The sequence below is a fragment of the Gymnodraco acuticeps genome, unplaced genomic scaffold (assembly GCF_902827175.1).
Source record: "Gymnodraco acuticeps unplaced genomic scaffold, fGymAcu1.1, whole genome shotgun sequence".
Taxonomy (NCBI): Eukaryota; Metazoa; Chordata; class Actinopteri; order Perciformes; family Bathydraconidae; genus Gymnodraco; species Gymnodraco acuticeps.
Window position 1 is genome coordinate 128300 of NW_022990996.1, and position 16174 is coordinate 144473.

General features: G+C 40.3%; 1 protein-coding gene across 2 annotated transcripts in view; it reads right to left on the reverse strand.

The window, feature by feature from the left end:
- Positions 1-16174, reverse strand: part of LOC117559238 (microtubule-associated protein 1B-like) — an 83581-nt gene that overhangs the window by 16862 nt on the left and 50545 nt on the right. For both annotated transcript variants that reach the window (XM_034235916.1, XM_034235917.1), the window contains 2 exons: positions 1463-1545; positions 710-847 (listed from right to left, as the gene is read on the reverse strand). In XM_034235916.1, the coding sequence (XP_034091807.1) occupies positions 710-847; positions 1463-1545 (221 nt within the window). The remainder of the gene's footprint in view (positions 1-709; positions 848-1462; positions 1546-16174) is intronic.

Consider the following 16174-nt stretch of genomic DNA (forward strand, 5'->3'; position numbering starts at 1 on the left):
CCTCCAACGGTGCAACACAATAAAACAGATACAATAGTGCAAGTAAATATAAATAAAAAATAAAATAGAATATAGTAGAAATAGTGCAGAATAGTCTATATACAAGTAATTGGAATATTGATAAGTTGCAAACAGATGAATGTTTATTTGGCCACATTATTTTGTTGTCTACAGTGCCAGTATATATATTCCTAAATGGTATCGGCATGTACCTATGCTTTCATATTTTAAGGAGAGTTCACCCCAAAAATCTGAAATATTTTCTTTCTTTCTATGACCAGGATATTTTAGGTAATCTACAGATCTCGTTGTGACCAGTATCCTGAAGGAAACATTTTCTACAGAACTAAATCCACAAACCGTATCACCATGCAGAAGAAAGATTGACATCTAGTACTCACTCATTGGAAGGTGTAATGCAAGGTCTGTGGATTAGTTGCTTACTAGTTAGTTGAGTAACCAGGTCATGATTTCTGGAAAGAGAGTATTTTAAATGTACTTTTTGGGAGGTATGTAAACCACAAGCCTAGTGACATCATGTTCGTCCATGTTCCAGAGAGATCTAACATCTCAACGGCTGATATTATATCCCACACGCAACTCAAACCAAACAAAAAAGATAATGAAGACTGATAAGTAGCACTACAGCTAACAGGAAACAAATATAGATTTTCTGAAACTCTTTAATCAGGCAGTGGGTTGGACTCACCCCAGGATCAGAGAAGACTCGTGAGAGGGTCTGGTGGTTGAAAACGCCGCTTTGAAGAAGAAGGCCACCGTGATCCGAGCTCTGTCCACTCAGGACCAGAAGCTTCTGTGCTGCAGAGTCAGTGACCAGAGACTCGATCTGACACACACACACACACACACACACACACACACACACACACACACACACACACACACACACACACACACACACACACACACACACACACACACACACACACATACACACAGAGGACAGTTAAAGGAGAGACAACATTGCCACAATAGAAAGAAAAATGCCTGTATCACTGGCAAATAAATGACCTTTAATTGTGTCAAGGTTAACCCGATTTGCCAATGTGTTCTCTGCAATAAATACAGACAAATATAAAAGACACAAAGGTCATCAGGGTTTCTATTATTGTATATCCTTTACAAAAGTAAGGGCCATGTTTTGCTGGGACTATATCTTTTACATCTACTATGGTAAAAATACTAGGATGCATTCATTCCCTGTCCAGATTTACATTATTGCTTTCTTTAATCAGATGAATCCTCATTTAAAATATGATTATCCTATTTAGACTTTTTTCTTTACTGGCAAAATGTAAACATATTCACACTCAGGGCAATTGACATGCTCGACAACTGTGGCCATTTATCAAAGACCTTATTTGTTTAAAAGCCACACAACTCATTTCTAAGCGTAGAATTAGACAGCAGGGCCCTGTATTTCAGGATATGATGAAATTACCTCTGATACGACAGAATCTTCTGAAGGGTTGACCAGCACTACGGTCTCTAAGACATCACTTCTGTGGTGGAGAGTCCTTTGTCCTGAAGCAGAAGATTGAAAACATAATGTCAACACCTTGTGTCGATGAAGCACTTCAGACGAAGATTCAACTCCATCAAGATCTGAAGGTTGGACACTGTCGTCCAGCTGAAGACATCCAGATGGATGACATTGAAGTCGTTTTAAATTGTGCCAGTTTTTAATGATGTATAATAGTTTCTTTTATTTGCATATTGATTGGTCGATTTCAAATTTCATTTGTGTTTGACGACCACTGTATTCGTCTGCCTGTACTGTCTGTGTTTTATCTGTGTAACGTTGTTCATGCTGCCCTTCTTGGCCAGGTCGCTCTTGGAAAAGAGATTTTAATCTCAATGAGACTTTTACCCTGGTTAAATAAAGGATATATATATATCCAGGAAACCTCTTTGAGTCAGGGAGATGTACTTCACTGCATTCTGCATTGCATGTGGGACAATCACGAGAGAGACGAGCAGCCCACGTGTGCATCAACGCAAGAACAAAAGTAGGAAATGGGTCACTGTCGTCTGTTGGGTGAAAATGTAACTATTTTAAAAATCCATCCAAACTGATAGCCTACCCCTAACCCCTGGATAATTCATGTATTCTTATTGTGATTCTGATACGTTTTTTCATACATTATCTTACACTATCCCAATTTAAACACCTGCTTTTCTGGACACAGACAGAAAGAAACGCCACTTGCAATCTGGTCCTGCTTAAATAGGTTTCTAATTTATGACATATTAACAATTATGTCAATAAAAACACTAATGCATTCAAATGTGCACACAAGACCACAGGAAACATCACTAAATGCACTTCATTGTTTAACATACATTGTTTCCACACATCCAAATACATATTCATTGTAATCATGCATCAGCAGTTCATTCCACTCAGGGATGATACGCTTTTAATTCCCCTTTGTTTCAGCACAGATGCAAGCTCTAATATTAGACAGCTCTAATAATAGTGGTCTCTCAGTGACTCTGTCATCCCCTGAGTCTGCGGTGCTGCGCCATCTTTTTTAAGATCAGGGCTGATGACATGAGTTTTCCACGAAAAACCTCTGATGTAAATTGTTCTCACGCTTAGACACTGTGATGCATAAACGACTGGGACAATTAAAACAACTATAAAGAAGAATTGTATACAGTAAAGATGCATGAGAGAGAAAACGTATATCAGGAAGGTAGAGCAGTATTTAAAGGGGCTCTATCATGATCATTTTCAGCTTCATATCAGCATGTAGTGTCTCTACTGGGACATGTCTCCTTGCTTTGATGTTCTCATACTGCCTGTGCTGCAGCACCTCTTTTCACCCTCTGTCTGAAACCAGAGCCCAGTCTGCTCTGATTGGTTAGCTGGCCGGCTCTGTTGTGATTGGTCAACAGACCTCTTAGCCTATCACGTACAGTGGGTGTTTCTCAATCTCGAGTACGCTTGCTTGGTAGCACATGTGTTCTGAGCGTCTTGCTTCAGAAGCGAGGCAAGAATCCTTCCTGGCATTCAGAAAACAAAGAGTGGAACAGACTAGCAGGTGTGCGTCATACGAGAGGCCCCGCCTTACATTTTCCGCCACAGATTTGGGGAAATTGGTCCGTGCGCAAAGCATTGTGGGGATTTTAAGACCACGGAGTCTACACATGTGCAGCCTTGAAATGTCTCCAAACGAAGTACGCCGGGCTCGGTAGAATTCCAAGTATGCTGGACATTGGAACAGTCCTTCGGCGGCACTCGATGACGTAGTATGCTTGAAATAGTGGCTCTGGAGCAGCTTTACTCGAGATTGAGAAACACCCCATGTGTTGGAGCGCTAGCCAATAGAAGCACGAGTGTTACATGTGATGTCCTTATGTGACAGAAGTAAACAAAGGAGTCCAATAGAGGCGTTTCAAGCAGGGGGGGGGGGGGGGGGAGAGTGTGTGGGAGAGAAACTCAGGGATTTTAGCCTTTGCAGACCATTTACATGCACTAAAACTTATATATCACACTACAGGAAAGCGGGGACCCCAAAAAGCATAATAGGGCTTCTTTAAAATGTGTGTCCATCTGTGAAGAATAAGTCACTCTGACTCAAATAGAAGCTGTTATATTACAGATGATAATCACACACACACATTATCTCCTTTCAACTCATGATTGTATTTTATGCTTTCTTATTCTCCATTGAACTACAGTAAATGACATTAACAATATAACAGTGATTAGGAAAAACGTTTTATATTCAAACGCAATTTTCCATTTCCTGAACAAATGTCAGTATGTTCTTTCTCCTCTTTCTAAATTCAGATCATGGAAACGTTTTTACCAAGGAAACTCTTTTTGGAAAATAATCTGGCCGTTAGCGAAAGTGTTCACCCTCTCCTGTTTAAATTGGTCCAAGCAAGCTGTGGATCACTTTAAATAGCCGTTGCGTATGACAGACGCTGCGGCATGTAAACAAAATGGCCTTTGCTTGTGGGTACGAGCTGCAGTAACTACGTCTGAACACAAAGTGAGGAGAGCAGTAACTCAAGGTCAGAGATAACAACGCTGACACAGTAAAACTACTGAGAAGAATACAGAAGCATGAACCAAGCAGAACGGTTTGAAATGACCAAAGAGACAAAGTCAAGCCCAATGAAAGGAGACTGGTCTTCAAAGCGATGATACATTCACATACACTTCTTAAATAGCAAATAAACGTCATTTGCTGGGTATTTGACACAAAATATAACGATATTAAAAGATATATTCATTCATTAAATGTATAAACACATTGGCGTACATTACCTTAGGTTGTTGAGAAGAACATTAACATCAAATCAAGTTTTATTTATATAGCACATTTTTAAAACGATTTTTGGTCGAGCCAAAGTGCTGTACATATAATAATTACCTTACAGTAAGGACACTATACAGCAAATACAACAGCACAGAATATCAGTATGAGGAAACGACACCCTCTGTATTTATTATGGAGTCTGTGAGCAGAGATCACAAAACTGCCACAGTAAAAAATACTGAATAGAGTAAACAGAAAGAAACCGAGCAGAAATTTGGGCAAATTTGAAGTCAAACTTGATGATTGTGTTAGAATAACAACATATAAGTTATACTGGCCGGTCAAATGATGAAATAGTCACTATAAATCATTTTAGACGTGCCATTCCTGTAGAGATGCCATCTATTTTTGTCTTTTTGAATGTGTGTCTGTTTATATACAGTATATACTTTCTCTGTATGTTTTACCTGTAAAAGAGCTTTGAGACTTTGGTTACATAAATACAATCTTAAATACTTACATAAATATTAAACAATCTGAATCATTGAAGCAAACAGGAAGATCAGTGACTGTGTATCGCCAGAGAGAAAACAATACTGCCACGGTAGAGAAAAACTAAATATGCACCAAGTAGATCGATAGACAGAAAGTCAAACATTAAATACACATACTGTACAATTTGAGGAGTCCTGGTGGAAATACAACATATACTGTATGTCTGACTGCCTGAAAGACATGCTTAAAATAGACTTAATAAATCCTCTAGCTGTAATGTTTTGTTTGTCTTCTGTATTGCAATGTGTTCTCTGTAACTATATGTATTTACGTGTGAAAGCACTTGTTTTAAAAGCTGCTACAGTATGTAAAAATAATGTCACCATGGCAACACACTGATGTCCATATACTGTTTCCCCTCATCAGTGCATCACTAATGTGAAATATAGAAAACAGCAGACCCCGCCTGCTGGAGGTTATTGAGTTCCCTCAGAGATCAGAGGAAGATGCTGGTGCAGCAGTGAAGAGGAGCTCTGGCTCTTCATCAGACGTGTCCGATTTCACAGAACGATGACTCAGCTGAGGGGGGGGGCTTTAAAGGTCACCTATTATGCAAAATCCACTTGTTCACGTCTTTTCTACATCAACATGTGTCCCCTCTGTGTAAAGAGATTCTGAAAGTTTCAGGAATAAAGATTCCCTCTCTTTTTTGTCCTGATCCATTTCTATAAAAACCTGTCTGAAAATGAGCAGATTTTGGCCACTTTATGATGTCATAATGATGTCTTGGCTTGTGTAACCATTAGCCAATCACCAACCAAGGTAACACCCCCCCCCCCCCCCCCCCCCCCCCCCCCCCGTTCATCTTTCAATTAGAAGGTTGTGGGTTCGATCCCTGCCAGTGCAGAAAACATGTCGATGTATCCTTGGACAAGATACTGAACCCTGAGTTGCTCCCGATGGCCAACGGTGTGTGAATGTTAGCTCTGTATGAATGAGGTGTGAATGATGAATGGTAGTAAGGCTACTGAGGGGTCGTAAAGACTGGATAAAGCGCTATATAAGTACAGTGTGTGAGTGTGTGTGAGTGCTAGCTTCCCTATAGCAAGTGATACTATCCTGGCTCCAAGATGGTGGAATGAGCTCCCCATTGACATCAGGACGGCAGATAGCTTGCACATCTTCCGGCGCAAACTGAAAACTCATCTCTTTCGACTCCACTTCGAGCGATAGAACGATTAACGAAGCACTTTTATACCAATAAAGGACTGGATTACCTAAAGCCAGTTGAGTAGCACTTGAAATGTTTGTTTTTTCTTCAAGGTTGTGTCTTCCTGGTCGAATGTACTTATTGTAAGTCGCTTTGGACAAAAGCGTCAGCTAAATGCAATATAATGTAATGTAATGTAATGATACTGCTCTGTATGAATGAGGTGTGCATTTGGGAATGACTTGTAGTATGTAAAGCGCTTTGATGGGTCGTAAAGACTGGATAAAGCTGGATATACGGTAAGTACAGTCCATTTACCATTTGATGCTAGTTAGCAACCCAAAACAGCTGAGACCTCCATGAAGATACAGACCAGAGGTCATTTAGAAATGTATTCTGTTACAGTTACTAGTTACCTGTCAAAAACTGTAACCAGCAGCTTAATCTGAGTATCAAATTATAAAATAAAAGTAATGCTATCTGATTACTTTCCGTTATAAACGCAAAGCAAATTTATAAAAGAGAGAAGAAATATATATAAAATGTTTTTTCCTTAAGTGTACTATGTAAGAAAACAGATGAATGTGACCTTAGAAAATAGGAAACCAAGATATTTAATATAAAAAATGTGTTATCATAAATTATACAGTAGGACAGAATATTATAGTTTCCAAATGCTGTTAAGTTTTAACACATGGATAAAAAACAAAACCCAGTACTTTGGTTTAATAAACCACATTTCCAATTACTCCACCTCTTTGAAATAAAGAGGTGGAGTAATTGCTGCTCAGCTCTGTTGTGATTGGTCAACTGCTTAGAGATGTCCCGCCCCTTAGCCTATCACGTACAATGTGTTGTAGCCAATAGAAGCAGGAGTGGTACATACTGTAGTGATGTCATTATGGTATCTTAAAAAATGACCAGTATTCTGATGACATCTTTTTTAAATATAGGTGTAAGGCAGCGGTTCCCAACCTTTTTCAACTCAGGGTCCATTTAAGAATCTAAAAATGTTTTGCGGCCCACATTTAACCATAAACAATACGGAGGCTAAATATAGTCCCAATTGGTCAATTCAGAACATGTGACACGTTGTTAATCCAGTAGTACAGACAGACCGCTGTCAAGGACTGTAATGACCGTTGCTAAGGAGGATCGAGAAAGAGAAAAGAAAGGAGGTTCAAATAAAAATAAATCTTAATAATGAAATGTTTCCAAACCCATCATAATGTTTTGCAAATTATTTGGCAGCCCACTTGCAATGCCTTCGTGGCCCACTAGGGGGCCGCGGCCCACAGGTTGGGAACCACTGGTGTCAGGGAATACATTTTAATCTGAATAATATAATCCAGTTACATGAAATGTGATATTTTCCAAATCTGATACAGACTCTAGAGAGGAAATCATAGAGGTATGCATTTTTAAATCCAGCTTTAGGAGAATGAACAGAGAGACAGCTTTGACCCTTTGACCTCCTGAAGAGCTTCCCTCAGGTGAAATGAAGAGAGGCTGCATTACTGTGATGTGTGCCTGCAGGGTGACTCTGGAGACTGGTACAACGTGATACTACGACAACAAAGACACTCTAAGTCTGAACCGCTGCTGTTCCCCCCCATCAGATAACATGAACAATGCAGAGCGCTGAGAGTCCGTCGTCCGGCTGCACATCGCTCAGATCAGGTTCACTTTCACTCTCAAACACAGCTAATGGACGGGACACAGTGGGGGTGACATTGGAGCACAGAGACTTAAAGAGGCCCTGTAATATTTGGGTTTTCAGATGGTCTACAACTCAGGATAATTACAAAATATATACATGTATTCGTTTATTTAACAGGGACAGTGCACATTAATCAACATTTCTGTTCTGAGTTAGCCAAGAGGTTATTTGTCATCTGTAGTCCCTGGACAGATTTTGTAAGTCAACCTAAAGACACATTTCATTTTCAACAAGTAAATAGAATAAGACCATTGTTTTGCATGATGAAAGTGTCAGGCTGCACGTCTCTCAGATCACGTTCACGAACACAGCTAGCGGACGGGAAACTGGGGAGGTGACATGGAGGCACTGTCTGGTGCCTTGCTCAAGGGCACCACGGCAGGGCAGGAGGTGAACTGGGACCTCTCCAAGTAGCAGTCCACACTCCACTTTTAGGACCGGCGACCCTACAGCTCCCAGTCCAAGCCCCTGCTGACTGAGCCACTGCCGGACTCCACCTCAGCATTTTCCTGTACTTACCTACCAATATTTTACTTGTAAATCTAATATTTTAACAGATAAATTACTCTATGTTATGTTATCTTTTTATTCTACCTTTAATTCATTTTGATATCTAAATATTTTATTATATTTTCCCCCCTTTAGTCTCAATATAAAATGGAGTAACAATCACAAAAACCCAAATAAATAAAGTATTCTGATTCAGATTTTGATAAGGGAAGTCACAGAATAATTAATTATTATATATAATATATAATATATATATATATATATAATTATTATTATCAGGTGTATTTTAAGGAAGGTTTTTGGAGGCCTACTGCAACATTGAGAATTGCAAAGTCACTGCTGGATACCACACATAAATCAGTGCGGTAGTCACAACAAACATCCATCATCACCCCTCCAGTGTTTTAACCTTTGCAAATTAAATTATATATAAATGTATAAATGATGTATACATTTTTGTAAATTAAATGTAAAAAACAAGCATAAATCAGAGCCAATTATGAGTCAGCTCCAGGGTCTCCTCCCCTCCACTGAGATGCACACAGCGTGAAGCTGAAGCCTCCTGGAGCAGTAGCATCTGTTTCTCAGCTTAAAAGTGTTTGTTTAAAGAGTCCTTTTGAAGAGTGTGATGTTCTGCCAAGCTGCCCTCGTCTATTTATCCTTTTCTGGCATCCCAGACATCCTCCTTTCACATGAAGTGACTCTCAGCCAAAGGCGTTTGGAGAGAGTTGTGAAAACGTCGACACTGGCTGATCATCTCTATGCACCATTTTAAAATACCTCTGCTCCCTGCTTACGTTGTCAGCTGAATCTTAAATACTTCTTCTCATCATATCAGTTGCTTTTGTAGCTCGGTAATACGCCAGTGATTTTCAACATCAAAGCTGTGCATATTAGCATTGTGACATATTCCTGCAGTTTCACTGAGTCCACAACAACAGACATGGCGACAGACTAAAAGGTGGGGTAGGTAATTCACTTCAGAAACACTTTGTTATATTCCATGGAATGCTCTTAACATCCCGATAGCAATGAAAACATTAAATGCTTTGACAATAAATACATAAAAAAATGTCATCTGTGGAAGCCGTGGCGCTGTGAAAAGCACGACCAATCATCTGAGCCGGCCCGGCTAAAGTAACTGGATGGCCTACCTGCCTGTCAGCCTTCCATCTGGGCACAAACTTATCTCGTGCCCTCATTGGTCATGTGCGCGTTCGTGTGTTGGAGGAGGGGCTCTGTGAGGAAGTGGCAGATTTTTTTCGGCTGTGTATTTTCAAATTGTAGCGCACTCGAGCCGGTTTCTCTATTCTTACCTACCCCACCTTTAAGGATAAAAACAAAAGTTCTGCATCTAAAAAGCTTAATTTCTGTTTATGAAGTCTATGTTTCTAAGTCTAAGTCTAAGTGCCATTGAGTTTGAGTTGAAAACACATTTAAAAGTCTAATGTTTGGGACAATATTTGGCAACACCATTTATCATTTGACTCAAATATACACACTTCTCTAAAGAAATATGTTGTTGCTTATCAGCCGACATTTCGTATCAGCCATGATGATGAACTTTGCCCCTAGTTGGTTGTTAGTTAATTAATACGAATAGTGAATGTACTTTTTTAACTTAATTCATGATATAAGGGGTCATTACTTATTTATTTTATCATTGTCACAAAACCCTAAAAGGGACCTTAACCAACAAAGTAGGTTCCAAATCAATACTGGTAGTTCCTGTTTTAGTCATTTCCTAAAACAGTAGTTTGCGGTAGCGTTTCTCAAACAAAATCAAATAGTACATTTACTTCTTTCACACGGTGCAGGTTGTGAATTCGTTTTTCTTGGACTACATATGGAGCTCTCTGGTCCTGAGGATTTATCAGGATGTTAACGCGGTTCTTGTAGGGTTCATTCATTGTTGGTTTTGGTCGTTTCACAGGAAGTTTTAAAAGTATCATGTGGATTATGAACAGCATTGCTTTTAATGTGCCATGTTTGCTTCAGGGTTGTAGACCTTCTTTTACAATGCACGACACAATGAGGGCATTCGGCCTTAAACCTGATCTCTTCCTGTTTCTATGGTTTGATCCAAAACATCTTTCTTATCTCTTTCAGACCAAATAAACACGTTATAATGTGAACTCTAGCAGGGATATCCGTATGAAATGATATCACACAACTGCATGATCCTCTCTCCATAATCACAACTCGTGGCAGAGTATACACTAGTTGTCATGTGACCTCGTTCTGTGTGTGTTGTAAAATCTGTTAAGTTAATGTATTTAGTTCAGTCTTGTATCCTGTTTTATTTTGTAGTAACCTCTCCTTCTTGTTGCAGATCACCTCACTTCCTCCCTTTGTGTGTTTTCCCTCCACTGTGATTGTCGACCCCGCCCTAAATGTCTGCACATGTGCCCCCTGCCTATATAGGCAGGGGGCCTCTTATTTGTCATTTCCTCGCTCCTCGGTCTCGGTCTCACCGGAAGTTGATTTGTCTGCGCCATCTTGAGTAGCGTCCCAATGGCCTTATTTTTGCCCGAGGACCGAGGAAGGAGGAGCGATAATAGAGGAGCGATAATGGAGGAACTACCAAACCATCCTCCGGTGAAATCCTCAGACACTCACCCCGCCCCCTTACTGTGTATCGCTCACTGATTGGACGATGCAGCGCATGCACTGATCTGGCTGCTGTCAGACGATCAGCTGTGCGGCGTCATCACAAACGGACGCCGCTTCACGTGATGCTCCGGAGGAAACGACGTCCCATTGCTCTTAAAACTAATTTCCCTGCTTCTCGTGGTTTCCTTGCGTCTCTCCATGCTTCCCTGGTGGGAGGGACTAGTCACAGGGAAACGACGCAAGTGAGGGACGCAAGGAATCCATTTAACCGAAGTGAGATGCACCACCTCATGTCTTTTTCTCATGGTATCGTATTTGCTAAGAGCTAAGAGCCGAGTTTTGGAATTTACTTTATCCTTTGCATTTGTTGAAACTACCTTGGTCACCTTTTCCTCGTAAGAGTGTTTTTTGTTATCTACCTGTTACCTCTACGGAGTGATTTTCTGTTGTGCACATAGTGTCAAGACTTTCTTTTGTACTTTGTTTGTCGAGTTGTGCTTTTGGGCTCATACTTGTTTGCCTAGTCGTGACAGTGGGTTGACTTGAGGATGAAGTGAACTCTTCACTCTCTCTTGAATGTCTGTGACTCTGCTCATCACTGCGAGGAGGAGGAAGGTCACTGTCAGACAGGACTCAGAGTTTCTGCTCATTACAGCTTCTCCTGCTTTGACCTGCTTGATATAAATATCCACGTCTGAACTCCCAAAACGAGAACGCTCTGTTTTAAGGCTCACGGAGCAGTGATCGACTGAGGCCCAGCCACTGCTCCAGATAACATGCTCCACATTACAGCTGTGAGGGGAGGGGGGGTTCAAGGAGACTGGAGACAACATGTACCACGCTTTGAAGAAGAAGCTACTTCCAGGGAGACGGACTCTGATATAGATTCGTACGCAGAGGAAGTACATTTGGTGGGAAACAAACTTTATGATTCAGAATACTTTATTTATCCTTAGGGGAAACTGGGTTTTGTGACAGTTGCTCCATTTTATACTGAAAAATGCAATGAAATAAAAATATTAAATAATAGATGACATTTCTTTTATCTAAAAATAAGAACTTGAAGTTAGAAATTGCAATACAAAATATTTATTCAAAATATAAGGAGTTAAAGAACATTTTTGCAAAAATAATAATTAATTATAATATATGCCACATGAATATATTCCAATAAATAATAGTTTAGCTTAAGCTTAACTTAAGTAAGATGCTGGAGTACCATCAAATATGACAGAGCTGAAAATGATTCAGCACCAAGGACAGCTCCACATATCTGTAATGTCAGACAGACAGACAGCATCCTGTTCTAAACATAACACCAACAAGTATTTTAGTGGACGGTTTTATGCTATAAAAGTCATACAGCAGATGTTGACATTGTGTTTAACTTTGTATTCTGTCAGTAATACATTAATCAACAACGTGTGTCATTCTTGACCTAAAGGAAAAGTATATGTTTGTAATCTAAACTCAAACCACAAGGAGCAGACGATAAGCATCGCACACGGCTAACTCGACAAGGACAACCATCACGTTTATCTAGCAATCTTTGAACTTTGCTCGGGTACACGGCTGTTTAATTTGCAGATGACCATGAAGGCAATTTGAGCCCAGAAGTACGACGTCGAACAAGAGCTGAAATTGGAAAAGTATCTGTTAAATGGAAACCAGAAGTACACGCAGGCTAATGGTTTTTCTTAGAGGGAAGAACACCATAATCCCTGAGGTCATATAAAGGGCTGCAGAGGGTCAGCTACCTTTGTAATGACATAACTGGGAGATGAGTATCATTTAGTTTGAATGTCACAATGTTAGCATTATGGATTATAGAGAAAGGCACCTGCCAAAGGGATGTTATTAAAACTTCTAATTAATGTGTAAACTAAGAGCCTTTTTGAAAGATGTCCTTCCTTTGTTTAAGTTGTTTTTTGTAGTTTAGCCATGCCATCCCAAGCAAAAAGCCTATTGCTGTACGGCCTTGTTTTCTATTGAACATAAACTAGTCAAAGTTAGTTAGGTAATGATGATGGAGTTAATGTAGCTGAACTAATGTCTGCGGCTTTCTCTTCCCACTCACCTCGGATAAAAGCACGTTGATGGGAGCTGACAACAAAAAGTTATTACCTGCTTTTAATCTCAGCGGCCTAATGCGAGCTCATTCCTTCCCTCAGACCGAAAGCTAATGTCTCAGCTAAGAGATAAAGAGGAGGGCAGTGGGTTGGAAAATTAAAAAGGCCCACACAGACCCGACGGTCTCCGTCCTTGTCCTCACCCAGCAGCAGAGCCATACATCAAAAAGCACATTTGTTTGTGTCTTAAAGTGTCAAGTCACCGCTGAGTCACTGCTGAAATCTGCAGTGCAGAGAAACACAGGCCCTGTATCGCTGAAATATGGGTATTTCGCAAATAATTGAAATGGTCTGCAACGTATATTAAGTCATGAATACATCAACATATACAAGGTATTCTAATCAATCACAATAGCCGCTTTCACACCAAGTACTTTGCCGTACTTAGTTCCCAGCACTTAGTTCCCAGTACTTAGTTCCCAGCTCTTAGTTCCCCCATGGAACTAAAGAGCCGATCGCGTTCACACCGGAATAAGTCCCTGAGGGAAGATTACGCAAATGAGCCGCTGACGTCACTTCTTCTTCTTCTGCTTTGGGTTTACTGGCAGGCCGCAAACCACTTCACGGCGTATACTGCCACCTGAGGACCCCGGAGTTTTTCAGTAGAAGCTGCTGGGAGTCCCAGCAGCTTCTACTGAAGCCTTCCGAGTAAATCGCCAGAACGCCGACACCTCCTCATCTCCACCGCTTCCATGTTTTATTTTGTGTTGCCATAAGTTATTCTCTCTCCGTTGGTCCGCGGGCTAATGCTAATAATGCTAATGCCAGCAAATACAATGGCGGCTTCAAAAAACTTTTCAGAGTTTTACGGGACGTGGTTTGCAAGTCGCCCAGCCAATCAGAAATTGATACTTGTTTCTCGCCAGGATAGTCCCACCTCTCTAGCAGGCACTAAACATGGGGGTAAAAGTTCTCTGAACTAAATTCTCTTTTTGGTGTGAACGTAACATTCCAGGCACTATCGGAACTAAACGGGAAAAGTACGGGTAAAAGTACTCCGGTGTGAAAGCGCCTAATGACTTGGTCCTATGTAGCTAAACACTTACAAACATGCCATGTGCTATTGACTGTCTTTAAATACAGTTACACATGATTATAAGAGCCTCATCCACGCTAATCAACCCGGACAGTTGTAGGTTATTTCACTTCTCATGCAAGAGTGATGTAATGTGAAGTAATCTGCAGGACACAAACTTTCTCCTTGACCCTGATCCAGTGTCAGAAGGAAGTCTTAGCTCCTGCTGCTAATCCTGGTCCTGTGATCTGGCAGCGCTAATGTTTGGGCGGCTAAGGCATCTGAAGCCTTTGTGCTGCGTAACGTTAGCTAATAGTGTTTCTAGGAAAAGTAGATAAACACATGTGTGCCGTTTTCATTCAAATGTGTGAAAAAATTAAGAGGGGAAGTGGAAGACGTGTTCGATAAGACATCTAGGTTCATTTGTGGGGGTTTCTTTTAGATACCCATTATCTTTGGCTGTAGAAGTTGCTAATTATCTAAGGGTCCAAACATTAAAGTACTGAAATACCACATTAACACAATCATGAAAGCAACAGCTATGAATATAATCAATATAAAAGTGGCTTGTCTCAAATCAATAGCTATCAGAAATATCAAAAAGTGGTTTAAATAACACAAACGGAACAAAAGATGAGTAACAGCTAATGACTGAATCAATACACTAAGATGATATTAGATGGAAATAAGTATATCATTAGTCTGATCAAGGTACATGTTAGGGAATCATTTGCTTAGGTATTCAACCTTCGACCCAGTTCATCGTTTTCTCCTCTCACTGTCTCCTTTCCTACGGCATAGTTCTACGGCCTTGCTGCTATCTCTCTTAAGGAGGAGCAGCTTGGGCGCATTGTTGTTGCCAGTCTATGACCGAGCACAAGCCGCCATGAGGTAGTTTACTGATCAGGGACGCAGGTTCCATGGCGCACATTATTTTCTATGGACGAGAGCTCTAGTTAGATTCAGGGTCCATAATGTTTAGTCTCACTGATAAATAATGTTGATTATTACACTCCGAACTAGTTAAAACCTCGAGCTGTCAACTCGTGACGCACCACCTGTCTTGTCAATTCTCCGGCCGTACCTCCAAATAAACCGTCAGTGTTTGCCGTCAAAGCTCCAGCTCTCCTCGTGTCTCTCTGAGTCCTGACTCCAATTGCTACAGAAGTTTCCCCCACAGTACACATGCATTTGTTGTTCAACGTGTACAAGCACTTTTTGATTCTCTGGTACAGTTTGGTGTTCAGTAACAATACAAAAAGAGAGGTTCGTCTTGGCTCTAGGGATAATTTATAGCCGAGTATTCAAATACGTTTGTGTCAGAAATACTGAACATAACCCAGATCCCAGATAGCTTTGATGCAGTAAATCTTTCACAGCAGCGTGTTTTACAGTCAAGAGTACTGTAATGGTTTAATGATTGAGAATCCAAACTTCTGCAATAACCCCGCAGGGATCAGTTAAAGTGCATTTCATCTTTAAAATATAAATATACAAACTCAATCCCCCTTGTCTCAGATTAAACACGAGTTCAGTCAAAGCCAGTTTCCTACTGAATTTTTTGAATGGCGAATGTAGTGGCTATTTGTCAACAACAATAAAACTTCAAAAAGCCACTGAGGCACCAGGTATAGTGGATCTTACGCATTGATGCCATTGTCCAGACAAGGCATCGACGTTTTACTGGTATTTATTGGCTTCACCTTGGCAAGAACAATACAGCAAAAGGTGTTGAAATGTTTGCTGAACTCAGCCCTGATACTGGTAAAAAACCATAGACCTTCCCGGTGCCCAAATTGACCCATCACCTTCAAAATAAAAGCATTTTAGCTGGAACACAACTTAACTTAAATAATATGGCTGTAAATTAATTAATTCTACAAAACAAAAAATAACAAATAAATACATTAAATAAATGTGAAAAATACTGAATAGCTTCCACAGCGAATATTTGCTGATAAATTGTCTTTTATCAACATATTCAGCCAGTAATAACTTCCGTATAACTGGCCTGTTTGGCCTTGAGTCAAACAGTGAGTCATACAAACGCATATTCAAGATATACTTTGACACTGGACACATCTGAAATCATCCTTAGAAATGTTAACCTGCTATTCAAGTTTCAATGTGTTATTTCTGTAAAGGCTCTGTAAAGGCGAAGGCTCCAAAGCAGAGATCAAGACAAAT